This window comes from Podarcis tiliguerta (genome assembly GCF_965153285.1).
Source record: "Podarcis tiliguerta genome assembly, chromosome: 3".
Lineage (NCBI taxonomy): Eukaryota > Metazoa > Chordata > Lepidosauria > Squamata > Lacertidae > Podarcis > Podarcis tiliguerta.
In genome coordinates, this window is record NC_139536.1 from 56,885,174 (window position 1) to 56,904,117 (window position 18,944).

At 43.7% G+C, this 18,944-nt stretch overlaps 1 protein-coding gene and 1 long non-coding RNA gene across 7 annotated transcripts in view; one reads left to right on the forward strand and one right to left on the reverse strand.

Moving 5' to 3' along the window:
* GRM1 (glutamate metabotropic receptor 1) overlaps positions 1-18,944 on the reverse strand; it is a 183,802-nt gene that overhangs the window by 10,502 nt on the left and 154,356 nt on the right. For 4 of the 5 annotated variants that reach the window (XM_083434795.1, XM_083434796.1, XM_083434797.1 and 1 more), the window contains one exon: positions 17,162-18,092. In XM_083434795.1, the coding sequence (XP_083290921.1) occupies positions 17,162-18,092 (931 nt within the window). Of the gene's footprint in view, positions 1-13,497; positions 13,577-17,161; positions 18,093-18,944 lie in introns of those variants that run through there. The other variant, XM_083434798.1, reaches the window with a different exon arrangement.
* Positions 6-13,441, forward strand: LOC310675043. 2 transcript variants are annotated; one of them, XR_014509879.1, is made up of 5 exons: positions 6-2,569; positions 2,714-6,238; positions 10,549-10,658; positions 12,360-12,466; positions 13,029-13,404. It is a non-coding gene; the product is annotated as an uncharacterized lncRNA (long non-coding RNA). The 2 variants fall into 2 exon arrangements; XR_014509880.1 differs by lacking the exons at positions 6-2,569; positions 2,714-6,238 and adding an exon at positions 9,222-9,340 and having other exon boundaries at positions 13,029-13,441.

An 18,944-nucleotide genomic window follows, 5' to 3' on the forward strand; every position in this document is an offset into this window, starting at 1 on the left:
GGATTGAAAAGAAAAAGACACCCAGTGAGTGGTTATCCACATGCACATTCATGGCAGCTGTACCACTCAGTTGGGTGCTTGTCCCTGGCCTACTTCCAGCCTTCCTTGTGCTGCTTCAGGTGTCTTCTCCAGGTCTGCATGACTTAAGTGGTTCTATCTACCCTATTCGCCATATGGTATTCCTTTCCTCTTTGCCTACCAAGTTGCTATGTATTTAAAAATGAGGGTGGTTATGCAGTGGATACTGTGCTGTGAGCTTGTTTGTTTTTTGTTTTGGATAGGGGGCAGCTAGGTGGAAATCCCTGTGCTTCATGGAATGGGCAATGCACTAGCACCCTTAACATAACTTCCTGCCCTGTGTTGGAGCTAAAACAAGAGAAATGTATAATGGTTGTCCTCCAGAGCTTCCTACAGGAGAGCAGGAAAGAAATCTAAATAATATATAACCTCCAGATGATAATAATGGTGCTGTGCATGAGTGGAAACACCTCTTAGACATGCTTAAATAGCTTGTAATTAGCTATTTGTTTGGTTGCCTGTGGTGAATTAGACCTGATTCTGAGCAATCACAGAGTCAGCTGGTTCTTTTCTCCCCTTGGACTACGATTGTCAGAAGTAACTAGCACAATTAACATGTAGGGATAGCCAGGCATAGGGGGGAATTTTGTGGGGTACTAATTTATTTGCAAGGTGGGTCTATATGCCACATTCATATTGGAACTTGCACAATATATGGAGGTTTTCCTTTCCGAGTGGTCAAGTCCTTGGAAAGAGGGCACATATATTCTACATCCCCTTTTTCGGATTGTTGATATCTTTTCGCAGTGCACGGGCCTGCCTTTCCATAAAAGCCATTGTCACTATTTGCTTTTCTGATTTTTATTTTTTATTTTTTTTCAGAATTTGAGTCTCAGTACGGGTGATATTTTGGGCCATAGTAATGAGGCAGATGACAAATTAAAGCACAGTACATTTACTGATAAAATTGCAGTTATGTCACCATCAAAAGTGTCACAGGAACTTGAGGGGGAAAACAAAGTACCTGAAGTCAGCATAGGCTAGCACTTACCTGAGCTGGTGTGAGGATAAGAATATTCACAAACATTCTGTGCTTCATTTACTGAACTGCTAGAGAGGAACTACTAGCCTGCCCCATTCCACAGCGCCACATTTTTTTGCTAGAATAGTAGGCTGGTCACGGTTTCACATGTTATATTTGTGAAAATTATGCAGATAAATTTGTTACTTTAAAAATTATCCAGTTTCTTGTTTCAGTTTCTGGCACACCCCTGAGGCTTAGTGAGGCAGTTGCCTCAGGACAGCAGATATGGGACAGTTGGGATGGATAGCATACCTGGGTCCATGAGGAGAGCACCACCCCTCCCCCTCCCCCTTTGCCTTTTCCCCTCTTCCTCCCCTCCACAGGTCTCAATTTGGTCTCCTTTTTCTCCCTTTTTTCTCATGGACAGAAAAAAAGGGGGGAGTGGCAAAGGTGGTCAGTGGGGCTGGTGGCTGGGGAGGATTTGTCATCGGGGGTGGGGTGGGGGAGTCGAAAGGGTGGCATTTTCTGTTTTGCCTCAGTGGCAAAATGTCCTGGTTTCAGTTTGTGGACAAGAATGAACCAAACTGTAGGAGTGATGGAACAGACTGTCTAAACCAGGCATGGCCAAACTTGGCCCTCCAGATGTTTTGGGACTACAGTTCCCATCATCATCCCTGACCACTGGTCCTGTTAGCTAGGGATGGTGGGAGTTGTAGTCCCAAAACATCTGGAGGGCCAAGTTTGGTCTAAACCTTGCTTCTCCCTCCCTCCCTCCTTTTTATGTTAATTTCTTATTATAGAAGTGTGCGTTATATTGTCCTAACATTTGTGTCATATTGCAAAGACTTCACAATAAACTGCTACTTCTGTTTACAAATATTCTTACAACTCTGGGCTAAATTTTCAGTGTGAATGGGGTGAAGATGCAAGGATAAATGAATTTAGAAGAAACTTGTTGGAATATCTTACTGCAAAAGGTTTCTTGGACTCCTGGGGAACTATTTGGTTCTCATGTATATGCAAAAGTTGCCCTGTAAAGTTAAATAGATATCTCCCTTTTAATGTATCTTGCTTGGAAGTTACGATTGGTTGGAATCCTATAACTATAGATATGTTAATTACATTACATTACATTACATTTCTATTTTCTTCTCTTTGATATACTGTGCAGTAGCAAGCTGCCAATGCAATGTTCCCAAAGTTAAATGGAAATGTTTTCTTTTAAAAAGTCACGAATGCTACCTTTCTGCTGGCTTGGACTAGCTATTAAGTCTAATCAGGATTTTAATGTCAGCTAGCAGGAGGCGATTTAGTGACCATGAACTACTGCAACCATAAGCCGACATAGCATTACGTGCTATTAGCACATTCAGACTTAGGATTTTTTTTTGGGGGGGGGTTGATGTGTCCGTTTAAGTGGGGCACTAAACTACATACTATGAAAAGCAGGGTGGCCACTTACATGTCACTAAAAAAAGAGAAGACTGTGACCGGTTGATCTATGTGATTGCTCAGTCAGCTCTCTAGGTCAGCATTTCCCAACCTTGGGCCTCCAGCTGTTTTTGGACTACAACTCCCATAATCCTCAGCTAGCAAGACCAGTGGTCAGGGATTATGGGAATTGTAGTTCGAAAACAGCTGGAGGCCCAAGGTTGGGAAACACTGCTCTAGGTGATAACTGTTGAAGGTCAACTTCTAAGCCTTGCACTCTATCTTCACATGGTTCTTTGTCTTTAAACTTGACTTGGGCTGGACAGTCCTACAAACAGAGGGCTGCCCTCTGACTTCTCTTCAAAGGTAAAGGTAAAGGGACCCCTGACCATTAGGTCCAGTCGTGGCCGACTCTGGGGTTGCGGCACTCATCTCGCTTTATTGGCCGAGGGAGCCGACGTACAGCTTCTGGGTCATGTGGCCAGCATGACTAAGCCGCTTCTAGCGAACCAGAGCAGTGCATGGAAACGCCGTTTACCTTCCTGCCGGAGCGGTACCTATTTATCTACTTGCACTTTGATGTGCTTTCCAACTGCTAGGTTGGCAGGAGCAGGGACGGAGCAACGGGAGCTCACCCTGTTGCGGGGATTTGAACCACCGACCTTCTGATCAGCAAGCCCTAGTCTCAGTGGTTTAACCCACAGCGCCACCCGTGTCCCTCAAAGAGTGTCTTCAAAGAGAGGACTCTAAATTAGGCCACATAGCCACCATAATGAGAAAGTTGCTCCAGGCCTAATTCTCTTGCATCTGCCAGCTAGGAAGAAGAGGTAGGTGTTGGTGCCTGGAAATATGTGACAGGAAGGCTGTTCAGCAGAGGCAGAGAACTTCACATCTGGGAGTAAAATATGGCTCTTTGGAGATCTTCATTCAGTCCTCAAAACTCTCCCCAGATCACACCTGCTCACTGATCTAGCTCCATGCCTTCCTATAGTGCTTTTGCCTGGATGAAGTGTGTCTTTGTACCAAGCAAATGAACCTTGCTTGACTGGATGAAGAGCTGTGTGTATGTAAAAACCTTTAGACTTGTGTACAGCTGTAATGGAGCGTACTCTACAATGGTAGGAGTCACATCTGTTGCTCTGCTGACTTTGCCTCTGGCCCTGTCCACAGCTGGCATGTGGCCCCCAGAAGGCTGTCTACAAGGGAATATGGCCCTCAAGCCATATTCCGCCATCCCTGCTGTAGGCTTCACAACAGTGAAGTGCCTAACAATTTGCCCATGGGAGGCTTAGGGTTTTAATGGATGGAACTGCTTGAGGCAGAATAATCCCTTGGGAGAGAGGATGTCTTATAATTGTTGAGAAACTGTAATTTAAGAACCATTTTTTCTACCCAGGAGCAGGGACCCTGGGAGCAAGCTTCTTGCAGGGAGTGGATGAACATATGTGGGTTCAGGGAATATTTTGTTTAGTGTAGTTGTGTTAGGATTGCTCTCTGTGTGTATGCAAGGATTTTGTTGCATACAGCTGATTGGTTGGCTTCACCAGAATAGAGAGAACTATAACCATGATGAGAAGGAGGGATATGGTGCCCTACACATGACATTCTGGCAGGTTGCGTATTTCGCAGAAGATTTGATCCCGGATTTCAAAGAAAATTTATTCACCTAGTGTCAGCATTGCTATTTCCTGGCACAGATCTTCTACCAGACAGAATTCTGCAGAAAGACAAACAATGTAGTTTTGCTCTAAAAGCATCTAGAACAAAACTCTGCAATTTTTGCTCTCGACCAAATAATCAGTATGCATAGTATTAAGATTGCATTTGGCTCAGAAAATGAAGGATTCTTTGATTGAATGATTACTTGAATTTTTTGATGTAATTTAGAGGTGCAAGTCAGTCTCATTCCAGGGTCATTTCCTTGCATTCATTCCATTCACCTTGGTGTCTCACTCACAATTAAAACCTTTACCAGCAATGACAGGCTCTCCAAAACAAGAAATTATATATGCAATGGCAGTCTGAAGCTTAGCAACTGTGGCCTTTTTTATTAGGCCTTTCAAATTCACAATGTTTCTGATTAACTAGTCCAAGTTTAAAGGCAGCTTGATATGCGAGCATTTGACTCCTGGTTGAAAAATGATGTGCATCATTATGTGTTCATTATCTACTTGTCTTGGTTCAAATTAGGGAGAACAGTATGTTCAGGTAAGGGATTTGATGCAATAGGATTGAAATCGCTGGAGCTGCTCCCCAGCTCCAGCGATCCTAATGCACAGTACTCAATTTCGTTTGTCAGATATGGTTTAAGGGAAGCAACTGAGAATCCTATCTGCCTATTTCCATTTCTTCATTTGCATAGGCCAAACTGAAGGGTCGTGCCCCGATTACCCTGGGGTAGTTTGTCCATTAACACGGTGCAGTGATGAACAGCTTAATCATAGAAACTTGAACATATATAATGCCCCAAATTTCTCCCCAAGTGTAGGGTGCTTGGTGGAGATATCGAAGTAATCACAAAAATCTCCACCCACCAACAGCCCTGGCACCTGGGCCCTCAAGTTGCCATTAGTGCATGAGGTGGCTTCATAATATTGTTGAAATGTCAGCATTATGTGACAGAATGTCCCAACAAGTTCGATGAAATGTGATGATGGTTACTACTACTACTATAGTCCACTTTTCCTCTAAGGACCTGGCAGAGGCCTACATGCTCCCCCAACCTCTCCATTTTATCCTCACAGTTACCCTGTGAGGTAGGCTGGGAGAACATGACTGGCCCAAAGCCGCACAGTGAGCTTCATGTCTGAGTCTGGATTTGAACCCTGGCCTTCAGTGGCGTGTAGTCAGACTATGCTAGTTCCCTAAATGTCACTGGTAAATTAGAATATTAAAGTATTAAAGCCTGGCACCTTCTTCCCAAAATCTGGGAAACTTCTTCCTGGCTAAGGGAGGGAGGTCTGATGGGGTCCAAGAGCCCCTCCCCATTGTTTTCACAAGCTGGCGCCTCTGGCCCTAACCTACGAAAAATTTCACTGCCCGGCACTCCTGGCCTTCTAGGTTTTGCATTGCCACTACACTGGCTTAACTCTCAGGGCATCTTAAGTTCCAGGCTAGGTATCTTCATAGCCAGCAGCAGGTACTTGTGCCCACAGACGCATATAAGGATCTCCCTTCTGAATAGACATGTAAGGGTTATTTTTAGGTGAAAATTCTGTGACCCTCTTGCATCTCAGGAACTCTAGATCATAAATACAAGTTATATCCCATGTTCCTGTGAAAGGTGTAAAGAAACCTGAAGCGGTTCAGAGCTGTAGAATATGACTCTCCTTTGCATTTTATTTTATTGCAGCATGTCTCCGTATTGATGGAAAGTGACACATATATATCTTTGTTTTGAGGAGAGTACGTGCAACGATCCCTCAAGTGCAGTGATGAAACACCCCATCCCTGAGAACAAACATTTAGAAAACATAATTTTCATGACCCATTGAACTACTACTCTGCTTATTCAGTAAGAAAAACAGTTTTATCACAATGCAGACTTGTCCCCCCCCCCGAATTGTTCTACCCTAAGATGCTGTCACTGCAAGTTCTGCCAGAAAGACTCCATAAAAAGGAAAGATTCTCATATCTCATTTGCACACCAGATACTTATCTGCAAGGCTGAGCTTTTATCTGAGCCAGTAAGAAGAGAAATGGAACTTCTGATATGGATATAAGGACTTCAAAACGGGATGGCACCAAAATAAACACTTGATACAGGTGAGAACAGTTTTCACTGTTAAATAGAGACATTTCTCCATGTCAGGCTAACTGAATTGTTGTGAGTTTCTTCCTATTGCTCAAATGAAATATACGTATATTCACAAAGGTACCAATACAAGAAAACGTAGTATGAAATCCAGTCAAGCAAGAAATTAAATTGTAACTGGTGTGTGGATTATTCCTGTCATGTTATGCCATGACGAAAGCATTTCCTTATATTTTCCACAGTGATACATTTGTGACCTCCAACATGGGAAGCATGGAACGTTTTGTAAAATTGCAAAACCTCCTCAATATTGAGATGAAATTTTGTTTTATATTATAATCAGGATCCAAAGAATTGCTAAAGTTCCTATCAGGGGGGTTGTTGTTAACCTGGGGGAATGTTTGGCTTTTAAAAGTTGAACAGTTTCCCCTTCACGACTAATTGCAGAAAGCAAAATTTTTATTTTTACCCACTCTGCAGTTCCAAAACATTTGAACATGGGGCATGGAGCTGGAAAGTCTAAGACCTTCTTGGGCTATCCAAACTCATTTCAAGCTGTTTCACTTAATCTATATTGCAGACAATTGCTGATTGAGGTGATGGTAAAGCACTTAATTTAACATGCTGGTTTATACAAAGGCTGGATCTAGATACATCAAAGAAGCGTTTCAGTTAAATGCGTCGTAAATTTAAACAGGGAAAACAGGTAGAGAAAAATGGGACTCCACAGTGCCATCTGGTGGCAGAATGTTATATTGCATATACAACGCATATAAATCGCTTTTTCTTTACCAGTCATAATCTAGAATGTGGAACTTGTTTGTTTCCAAATATTTTCCCTTCCTTGTAAGACCTTGGCTGACAGCAAGACTTCCTTGGCTTAGTACAATCCATTTGGCAACTTCTTTATCATACCAAAACCGAGTAGAGGAAGATGTTTTGGCACTTATTGTGCCGTATAAATCATCTTATCTTATTTTGTTTGTTTAAATTGCGTCATGGATGGAATAATGAAAATAGGAAGATGGATGAGAAAGTTGGAGCTCTAGGTAAAATTTTCAATTTTATAATAGCTTTTTGCAGACAAACAACACCGCATAATTGAATCAATGATCTTGCTACTGACTATGTAAGAAGGCAGGGACAGAATGATAAATGCACCATTTGGAATGCCAGCTATGAGGTATGTTGTGGGAAAGCTCTATTAACTTGCTGTGGATCAGAGGTCAGGAACCTCAGGCCAGGGAGCCAAGAGTGGCTATCCAGGTCCCTCTATTTGGCCTTCAATACTCTCTCCAGATACACCCCCTCTGCCCAGACCATGCCCTTCCCTGGTCCTCCTCCAGTGCTTTTGCCTGGCTGGAATGTGTGCTTGAACTGTGACAATACCTCTGGCCAGCAAGGATGGAGAGATGCAGAGGTTTAGAAACCCATACTCTCCAACATTCCTCTGATGGAGATGGGGGCATTTACATCCAATCTATCTCCCTCTGTCATAGACAGGAAAAGTCAAATCCCTCCCATAAGTGTGTCTTGCCCAGATAGATTTTTAGGTTCTCATTTCTTACTCCACTTTGCTGCCAGAACTCACTCACATCTCTGTTCAATGTTTATGATAACATATTCCAGTAGGGCTGGGAATGTCTCCTGTCTGAAAACCTGAGGGCTACTGCCAGTCCATTTCAACAGTAATGAGATAAATGGGGCGATGGCTTGACATGGTATAAGGCAGCTTCCTATGTTCTTAGGATGTTCCCATGCTCATTCCATCCCAATCGGACTCGGAAATCTATACCTGGCAATGTAGCTACATAGAGTAATATGGAATAACCTGAGTGTGTGTCCCTATTCATTTGCATTGGACAGGGCCACAGCAGCCTACGCTATGAAATTAAATGCAAATGAGATGAGGCAAAGTATAAATAGAGAGACTGAATCGATTGAGCAGGCCTTCGGCTTTCGTGCAATCAAGGTTTAAATGTTAATTCGGATCTCGTTGGCTGCATTAGTTTCCGTTGTATTTACCCCCCCCCCAACCCATTTTAACTGTGACAGTTCCTTTAAAAAATTGTTGCCCTGCATCTCATGGGTGCTTTAAATATTCTCTTAAATCTATAAGCTGACAATATAAAATGCATCTAAGCTTGTTGAACTTCCTACTTGAAATTCATCTCACACAAAAGGAAGACCTGGAAAAGAGCCATTATTTGTCACAGTCCTGTGTGTCCTACAAAAGGACTGAAGTTGAGCCAGCAATGTTGGCAAATGTATGACTGTCTGGGGTAGATGCTTGGCACTGAAATCTTTAATTATTGTTTTGTGTTAGCTGCACGCCTGCCTGCAGTATTTAGGAAAAGGTGCATTTACCGAAGTCGGAATAATTGGTAAAATCTGAATAACAAACAGTAAAGAATAAAACATGATTTTGTTCTAAAGTTTGGGGGTTTGGGAACAAACCCGTCCTCTGTCTGCCTAAGATACAAATGTAGGTGCCTCACAGAGCAATGCAACACCAATTTTTATCGAGAGATCTGGGAATCCAGGAAATCAGTTCTGTTCTTGGTAAATCTATGGAAAGCATTATTCAATACAGTGGTACTTCGGGTTACACACACTTCAGGTTACAGACGCTTCAGGTTACAGACTCCGCTAACCCAGAAATAGTACCTCAGATTAAAAACTTTGCTTCAGGATGAGAACAGAAATTGCATGGCGGCCACGCGGCGGCGGCAGGAGGCCCCATTAGCTAAAGTGGTACCTCAGTTTAAGAACAGTTTCAGGTTAAGAATGGACCTCCAGAACGAATTAAGTTCTTAACCCGAGGTACCACTGTATAGAATTACCAAGCATGAAGAAGAACAAGTCTGGCTGAAGAAGAATCAGCATGACTTTCCTTTTAGAGTTCTCTGGAAGTGTCGGCAAATATGTGGATGGGGCTGATCAGGTAGATAATGGTGATCTCTGCTTTGTCTCTCAAAAATATTTTGACAAAGTCCCTCATCTATCAACTGTAACTAACACATGTTGTATCAGGAAATTCCATCACAATCCCTATTCTGTCAGAGTGACTGTTACACAGGGGCATAGTGTGGGTTGCCAGCGCCCGGGGTGGGGCAAGTATTGCGCCCATCTGGTGGACTGGGCAGCGTTCAAGCCCTTCACTGGCCAGCATCTAATCAAGGGAGTATCTCCTTGCAAACCAGTCCCAACCTGGAACTAGGAATGCCATTGTGTTGCCTTGCCCTCCTGTCCTTGCAGTGGGCGCTCTGTGGCTCCAACAGTGCTTTCCCACCTTTCTCTTCCTCCCCTTGTCCTCAGTGGGTGGTGGTGCCCTCACCCTCCCTCCCTCTTGGCTGGCTCAGGGGTGGGGTGCACATTGGCACCCCTTTGTTGGCCACAAGAAGGAGGAGGCACCGCTGCAGCCCCAGCTCCAAAGGCCAGACCAGGGAGCAGCTTGCCTCCTCACAGCTCCGGCCTCGATGAGGGAATCTGTTGTGGGTGTGCCTGGTTGTGCCCCCTCAGAAATTTGTGCCTGGGGCCAAGGCCCCCCTGCCTCACCCATGCCATGCCACTGCTGTTACATGGTGCCTTATTTTTCAAGTGGGTCAGAGCACACCGTTGGGAAGCACTGATACAAACCGTTCTAAATTGGGCACCACATGGCTATGTGTCTTCTCCTCCTCTATCTTCTCCATCTTCTTTTTTACAGTGCTGTGTTTTAATGAACCCATGTATTTTCTACCCTGGGGTCACCTGCTGGAGGGCATTATACATTTCACAAAGAAATAATAAATAACAAATAGCTGAAAAATGCACTGAGCATGAGCGATAGCAAATACAGAGATCAAAATTGGAGGCATGGCAGTCTTCTCTACTGAAAAGACAGAGGGACATTAGATATGGAGCTGGTGTACATGTTTTCAGCTGCACCCCTGATCAAGTTTACATTCTTCTGAGGGCTTGTCATAGTGCTCCAGTGGGAGACAGACTTCCTTTGATGGAGGCATTTCTATGAGAAAAATTAAGAGGCATCTGCAAAGATGGTAAGAGCCAAGGCACATTTTCACCCACAAGACAGGGATGATGTGCTGGCCCAGGGGTGACCACAGCAGCTATCTGTCTGCCTGCCTGCCTGCCTGTCTATCTATCTTTCTATCATCTGTCTATCTATCTATCATCTATCTATCATTTATTGATCTGATTTATAGCCCACTCTTCATTACAATCAATCCCAAAGCAAAGTACAACATCTGGTTATTAACATATGGGGCCCTCTGACCCATTCCAAAGCTCCTGAGGAGTAAATGTTTCCATCCCACAGGATTTCTGAGGACATTTATGGATTCTCAGTAAAGAGATACCTTTGAATTTCCTTCCTTCATGGGCATCTTACAATGTAGAAGCGTTTATCCTACAGCAGGGAGAAGTGAGGTATTTGATTACATTGTATTCACTCTAGACTCTGTGCTTTAGTCTGTGCCAAAATGGGACAGTGAATGATTTGTGGTAAATATATTTTCATGAACGGAGCTACAGAAAGAGGAAGGGTGAACTCTGGGTTTAATAACTGAGTTGGGCATTCAAAGCGTGAGTTATCACCCTGGCTTTCTAGCATACGATGTGGGGTGTTGGCCAAATCACTTAATAATAAATAGCCTATCTTTCAGAACACTAAACTAGAAATTCTTTATGGAATTATTTTTATTAAGTGCAGAATCTGGAGAGTTTTAAGTGAATTTATTAGGCAGAGTCACATGCTGAAAGATTAAGCTAGAAAAAATGCTTTTTCGTAGCTGAGGATAACCCATTTCACACCCTAAGTAATGCATGAATGAATCTCTTCTCTTTTTGCCCCGCTGCATATCCTGCCTTCCTTCCTGCCCTTATTTTCCTTTCTTCATTAACGTTGTTTCATATTATTTCTCTGTTTCCCAGGGTTGTTAATTTAGTTGTTTAAAAACAACACTCCAGCCCCTTTCCCCAGGAATTCATAAAGGTAAAGGTAAAGGTACCCCTGCCCGTACGGGCCAGTCTTGACAGACTCTAGGGTTGTGCGCCCATCTCACTCAAAGAGGCCGGGGGCCAGCGCTGTCCAAAGACACTTCTGGGTCACGTGGCCAGCGTGACATCCTGCTCTGGCGAGCCAGAGCCACACACGGAAACGCCGTTTACCTTCCCGCTAGTAAGCGGTCCCTATTTATCTACTTGCACCCGGGAGTGCTTTCGAACTGCTAGGTTGGCAGGCACTGGGACCGAACAGCGGGAGCGCACCCCGCCGCGGGGATTCGAACTGCCGACCTTTCGATCGGCAAGCCCTAGGCACTGAGGCTTTAACCCACAGCGCCACCCGCGTCCCTGGAATTCATAACATGTCCTTAAACATTGTCGCTTGGAAATAAGCCCTATTTATTTCAGTGGAACTTAACTTCCAAGTAAGTGAGTTAAGAATGTCCTTCCAACAGCTTTTTCACTTACAATCAAAATCAGGCTTTGGACAGGTGAGCATTCAAGAAAAATGAAGATGAGCAACAATTTAAAGGAATTCAGTGTCTACAGAGCAAATAAGGACAGCTGTTTGCACTGAATTAATCCATTTTGAGTTCTGTTTAACACCAGCACTTGACCTTCATCTCAAGTTGTATTGTTTTATTTTCCATTTTTGAATTGCTCCTTTTACTGAAGTCTGTCTCTCAGTGTTTCACCAATAAAAGTATCTCACTTGATCTAACATTTCTAGGACTACTGTTAAACTGTTGTTAACAGTTTAAAAAGTGTCTAGATGCTTTGCAACAATAGCCTGGGAAAACGAAGCAGTCCATTGAAGGCTGATGGCAGCAAATCCGCTCTGTGTCCTGCTCCAAAGAAACTGTCTTTAGCCAGAACTTATGAGACCCTGAATAAAGGAGGTTAATGCCCTAGATCTATTGATAAGTATTCTTTGACACAGGAATTAGAAACTAGCTATCTATACACATTTCTGTATCTATTACAAAGGTTAGAAAGGTAAAATAAATCCTCTGAAATTGAATTTTAAAAAGTAGAGAATCAGCTCATACTTCCACTATTATGGTCATATATTTGCAATGCATCCTCAGGACATTGAGTCTTCTCTTTCTGAATTTATCTTCCCAGATATCCTCCCAGAATAGCAACCGTTTCCCTTGTTTATTCCATTAGGAATCAGCAACTGGCTGAGTGCCTTTTCCTAACAAGAGGTAGCTGATTTACATGACGAAAAGGTAAGATTACATTTTTATATTCAGGCTAGTGGAGAGCTACTGGCCAGGGAAATAGATGGGGAAGCTGTGTGGGCTTTCTTGCCTACATCAAGCTGAGTAAACATCAGTCAGAGATGGCTTAGTCATGGCAAATCCAGCCTCTCTGCCTTAGATGATCATTGAGTTCTCCCAACTCTATGATTATCTTCTCAAGAAGTGCAAATATAGCTTATCTTGGGCTGCTGACGCAGTGCTTTAAAGCCAAAGTTATCTTCTGGGATGCCCATCAGCATGTTTATGTTGGTGCATAATAATAGCATGGCTGTGTGCCCCCCACTTGAAAACAGATTTGCTGCTGCAGCAGCATATTCCTGCCTTGCAAGCAAGCCCTTGTGAATGCTAAGGCTGGCAGCAACAGTCTATTAGGAGACTTAGGTCACATTGCTGCTTTTATTTTGGGTGTGTTAATGATCCATGTGCCCTGAACAAACACAAAATACAGAAGGCATATTAACAAACTAATTGGCTTTTAGTTCCAGGTCACAGTAAAGGTACAATGACCGTTTGTTTTTGTTTGTTTCAGTCATTACATACTTCCTGGGTGGGGAAGAGCCAGCGGGAGAGAGAGAAGGAAAATATCTCAAGAATGTGCTCAGTGCTTTTCAAAATGCATCAGATTGTTTAGTGGCCAAAGGAAGAGAAACGTTTTCTTGTAATATGTACTTAAGGCTGAGTGCAAAGTCTAAATTATGAATGAACAATATAGAAGGCGAATATTGCTCCTCCAGTTTAGTTCCATTCCCTGTCATTCAAAATTACATTTGAAGGGGTTAGTCCAGGTTCTGTTATTAGTTGATTTGAAATCGTTGCTAAGAGTGGAGAAAAAGAGGGGTTGACGTTGCTCGTGATTCAAGGCGCACAAAATCACTTTGGTGAGAATCCTTAGAACCCAGTCTGTTACTGACTGTGAAACATCAACAGCAATTACCCATTACCTTTACCCAACAAATAAAGTTATTTCAGAGAGAAAATATACTGAGAGCTGTGAAAATTACGTTGAATTACATTCAAGGAAAATAGTACCTGTCTCTATATTGCAGTTTACAATGTTCTGTCTCTTTGGCATGCACTCTGTGAAAGAAACAGATGGCCAGAAAATTGGTTCAGAACCATCCAGAATTTGAAACCTTGGTGACATCAGACTAGGACATCCAGTAGAGTTGAAACTTCTGCAGAGCTAATCAAGATGATCTGGTTCATCTTTATCTATTACTCTAAGCTAGACAACTGTTGCCAACAGGTCCAAGATTTAAATAAGACTAGCTAAAATCCTATTAGTTTAATCAACTATGCATATACAGTGGTACCTCGGGTTACATACGCTTCATGTTACATACGCTTCAGGTTACAGACTCCGCTTACCCAGAAATAGTACCTCGGGTTAAGAACTTTGCTTCAGGATGAGAACAGAAATCGTGTTCCAGCGGCGCGGCAGCAGCAGGAGGCCCCATTCACTAAAATGGTGCTTCAGGTTAAGAACAGTTTCAGGTTAAGAACAGACCTCCAGAATGAATTAAGTACTTAACCTGAGGTACCACTGTAATACAAGATCAATAGTCTGATGATGTTCATGAAACTCTCCAAAACCATCTACCTTGTACTATAAAAGTGAGCGTGTACTTCTGTTTTTTTAGTTGAGAAATCCCTTTCTAGATTTAGACGTTCCATTCCATTCCATCCCATACTCTCTATCTAGCTCAATAAATATCTAACTGTTAATTTCCTTTGGAAGGGTTGTATGTAATTATATCTCTAGACAGAAGAATTACTGGGATTCCTCATCTCGAAGTGTAAAAAAATAATAACGTTTAGGTTAACTTTTTGTAAGACTCTGTCACTCTCATATAACAGAGCAAGAAGATGTAATTTCCTTACCAAGCCTTGAAACCTGATCCATAAACAATTTGAGAATTACCGTACTCTTTCTTAGGGAAATATTCATTCAGCTGAAGTCTACATTGGTTTAAATTGAATTTGACTGATTGCTAGAAACGTGCTGCACAGTTCAATAGCTTGCAAGGTGGTTTGGGTGAGAGTAGCCACGCCATCATGGCTGTTCATATTATGCTAAGCAAGAGAGCTGAAAATCCTGGATCTGGAATAGCAGTTAGAAATCCTCCCAGTTTACTTAGCTGCCATAGACAGGACTACATTGAAAGTGCACTGCTGGGGTTCTGCCCTGCCCAGACCTCAAATCTGAGGTCTCCTCAGAGGAGGAGCAGGGGGTGCAAAACCATCCAGCAGAGCTCCACTGGGGAGCAAATGGACACAGATACTTCTCCCCCAGAATGGGAGATCCCCACACCACCTGCCTCTCAGATCTCCGTACCTCCCCCTGGGCCTCAGAAGCAGAAGAGTCAGCTAACCAAGCAGGAACTTCATAGCCACTGATGAAATGCATGCGAAGCTACATGGGAGAAGTGGAGGTGCATGAAAGCACCTGCTCAGATCAGGGGTTGGCTGACAGCTTCTATTTAAGCTTCTGGTCTAAACTGCTTCATTGCTTGAAGCAACAGCTGTCTCCTAAGCTCTAGGCTGGGGAAAATCAATGCATAGCTGCATTTCAGACTAAATATTTCTTCCAAGACAGGAGTGTTCAGGCTAGCTTTTTCAACGCGTGAAACCAACCACCTGTCTCCTTGATCCTTGCCCATCCTAGCTAATAAAAGCAAGCCGGGAAGGGCTGGGCGATGGGCTCTGCGGGGTGGTGAATGCTTCCCTCTGTGAGGGAACATTTCCAGATCCGCTGAAAGAGGCGGTCATTAAACCGCTTCTTAAAAAACCATCTTTAGACCCGGCCAGTATGGCCAACTATCGCCCAGTCTCAAATCTTCCATTCTTGGGCAAGGTGATTGAGCGTGTGTTTGCTGAACAACTCCAGGCACGCCTGGAGGATGCGGACCATTTGGATCCCTTCCAATCGGGATTCAGGCCTCATCATGGGACTGAAACTGCCTTGGTCGCGCTGGTTGATGATCTCCGGTGAGCTAGGGACAAAGGTGAGAGTTGTTTCCTGGTTCTGCTGGATCTCTCAGCAGCCATAGCATCCTTCTGGACCGTCTAGAGGGGCTGGGAGCTGGGGGCACTGTTATACAGTGGTTTCGCTCCTTCCTCCTGGGCCGTGTTCAGAAAGTGGTGGGGGGGGATGAGTGTTCAAACCCCTGGGCCCTCACTTGTGGGGTGCCTCAGGGTTTCGTCCTCTCCCCCATGCTTTTTAACATCTATATGAAGCCACTGGGAGAGATCATCAGGGGGTTTGGACTGGGTGTCCATCAATATGCAGATGATACCCAGCTCTACCTCTCTTTCAAATCAGAACCAATGAAGGCGGTGAAGGTCCTGTGTGAGTGCCTGGAGGCGATTGGAGGATGGATGGCGGCTAATGGATTGAAGTTGAATCCTGACAAGACAGAAGTACTATTTTTGGGGGATAGGGGGCGGGCCGGTGTGGAGGACTCCCTGGTCCTGAATAGGGTAACTGTGCCCCTGAAGGACCAGGTGCGCATCCTGGGAGTCATTTTGGACTTACAGCTGTCCATGGAGGTGCAGGTCAATTCTGTATCCAGGGCAGCTGTCTACCAATTCCACCTGGTACGCAGGCTGAGACCCTACCTGCCCGCGGACTGTCTCGCCAGAGTGGTGCATGCTCTAGTTATCTCCCGCTTGGGCTACCTTTGAGGGTGACTCGTAAACTACAACTAATCCAGAATGCGGCAGCTAGACTGGTGACTGGGGGCGGCTGCCGAGACCACATAACACTGGTCTTGAAAGACATTGCTCCCAGTACGTTTCCGAGCACAATTCAAAGTGCTGGTGTTGACCTTTAAAGCCCTAAATGGCCTCGGCCCAGTATACCTGAAGGAGCATCTCCACCCCCATCGTTCTGCCCGGACGCTGAGGTCCAGCGCCGAGGGCCTTCTGGCGGTTCCCTCATTGCGAAAAGCAAAGCTACAGGGAACCAGGCAGAGGGCCTTCTCGGTAGTGGCGCCCGCCCTGTGGAACACCCTCCCATCAGATGTCAAAGCGATAAACAACTACCTGACATTCAGAAGACATCTTCAGGGAAGTTTTTAATGTGTGATATTTTAGTGTATTTTTGGTTTCTATGGAAGCCGCCCAGAGTGGCTGGGGAAACCCAACCAGATGGGCGGGGTACAATTATTATTATTATTATTTCAACTCAGTCTTAACCAGTCAACAAGTATAATAGGGATTATTGCTCACCAGCTGGGGGCCGCCGTCTCCATATGTGGCAATACTGTGATAAGCATTAAAAAATATCTTTGAACAAATGTAGAAACATGGCTACCAAGATTTGTTGCTATTTTACAGTGTAAAAAGTGACCGCCATTTTGTATGCATGTCACTGTGTACCGAAGCAGAATAGGTTAAAAGCAGGGTTGGCGGTCAATGGCAGAAAAGCATGTAGGCCTGTTGCACCTGACACTTAGCACAGGAGAAGCAGAGAGGAAGAACAGGTTATTCTTGTAGACTATACCAGAGTTCAGATCTCATTTCCTCCATTGTTTCCTCATGTAAAGAAGTTGTAGCAGAATCACAAACCTTGTTGAAAAAGTAAGAAGGTTCCTGAAAACGGGAAAAGACTAAGAAAGTGAAAAACGAAGACTGACAGATGCACAAAGTCAAGTTACTTACTTTGGGTTTCCAGTACTTGGCTTCTTCCGCCGGAATATGCTGAGGAAAGTGTTGGACCTACAAGGTGTCTTCCCATCCCCAACATGCATACGCACCACATCTGAAGTGGTGAAGGCACTGCGGACGTTCCTCTCGGGCTTGGCAATGATGATATACATCTTGGGTGTGAACATGCACCCCAGAGCTACTGTCACACTCAGGCTCACCGCAAAGCAAGTAGTGATGATCTTGTAATTGCTCCCAAAGTATATAGGTACAAAGGCCAGCCAGATGATACATGTTGTGTACATAGTGAAGGCAATGTACTTGGCTTCGTTGAAGTTGGCGGGCACGTTGCGAGTTTTGAAGGCATAGTAAGTGCAACTCATGATAAGGAGTCCGTTGTAGCCCACTGGGGCCACCACACCTAAGTTGCTGGTGTTGCAGATCAGGAAGACTTCCTTGATGCTGGGATAGGAAAGGATGGGGAAAGGGGGCTCCATGATGATCAGGGTAATCACCAAGGTCAGCTGCACACTGATCAAGATGGAGGCAATGAGGACTTGGGCCCAAGCACTCATGAAGCGCGGTTTGCGGGTGCAAATTTTTTTCTTGCTCCCTGCTAGGATGCGTGCAATGCGATTGGTTTTGGTTACAAGGGCAGAGTAGCACATGGCAGAGGAAAGCCCCACGAGGAGGCGCTGGAGGTAGCATGAGGTGACAGTGGGCTTAGCAATCAGGGTAAAGGGGCAGATGTAGCCAAGGAAGATCCCGGCAAGTATAATGTAGCAAAGCTCCCGACTGGAGGATTTGACAACAGGGGTGTCCCTATAGAGGGCAAAGATAAGCGTAACAAACAGGGTGACCAGGATACCCAGGCAAGAGAAGGCCACAGCCACAATGGACTCAATGTCACTCCACTGCAGATATTTTACAGGGATGGGTTCGCAGCCTAAAAGATACAGAAAAGAAAGACAGATAAGTTTAAATGTGTAGCTAGAGAAAAAGCATTTTTTCCAAAGAGAAACTTTGAATTAACAGATATTTATTTATCAAGTGTAATTTATTTTTAAGGTTTATACCCAATAACTCTAACATTTCTGGGGTGGCTTACATACATAATAATGACTTACAAATCATTATAGTTTATCTCTATACCTCCATCCCAATATTGGAAGGGTAGAATTTTTTTACTCTATGCAAAAACTAAATTAGAGAGAAGGAAAGAAGGAAGAAGAAAAAAGAAAGAACTTGGAATATTTTTGCTATTATTAAGCAAAGCTAGATAATAAAAGGATTAATTATAGTCATGGCTTTTCCTTTAAATATAACCACACACTTTTAATAACCTGTATACCAGTTGTTATTCTGTCTGACATAATCCAGCAGCATGATCATTTGAGAACATGGCTTGGTGGTGTGACCTGTAGTCAGAAAACCACATCTATTTGTATTGCATATCATTTTAAAAGTAGCTACATTTTTATTTTCTTAGCATGTTTATGCTAACTGACCAATGTCATGTGCTAACATATTTGATTAGCTAAAAGTTATTGTTTTGAAAGTGCAGGCATGGGAATGTACAGTAATGTCTGTATATGCTTGCATTTTATGTGCCTGCTGTGCACAGGAAAAAGGCACAGACGTTTCCAAGAAATGTATGGGTTGGATGTTTTAAATAATTATTTGTCGCACACAATTTAACTCCCTCACAATGTTCCAGCAGACTCAGTGCTGCTATAGTCAAGCATAATAAGACATGTGGTGATAAACTATTGTAAATATACCTGCTGTTTTAGATTCT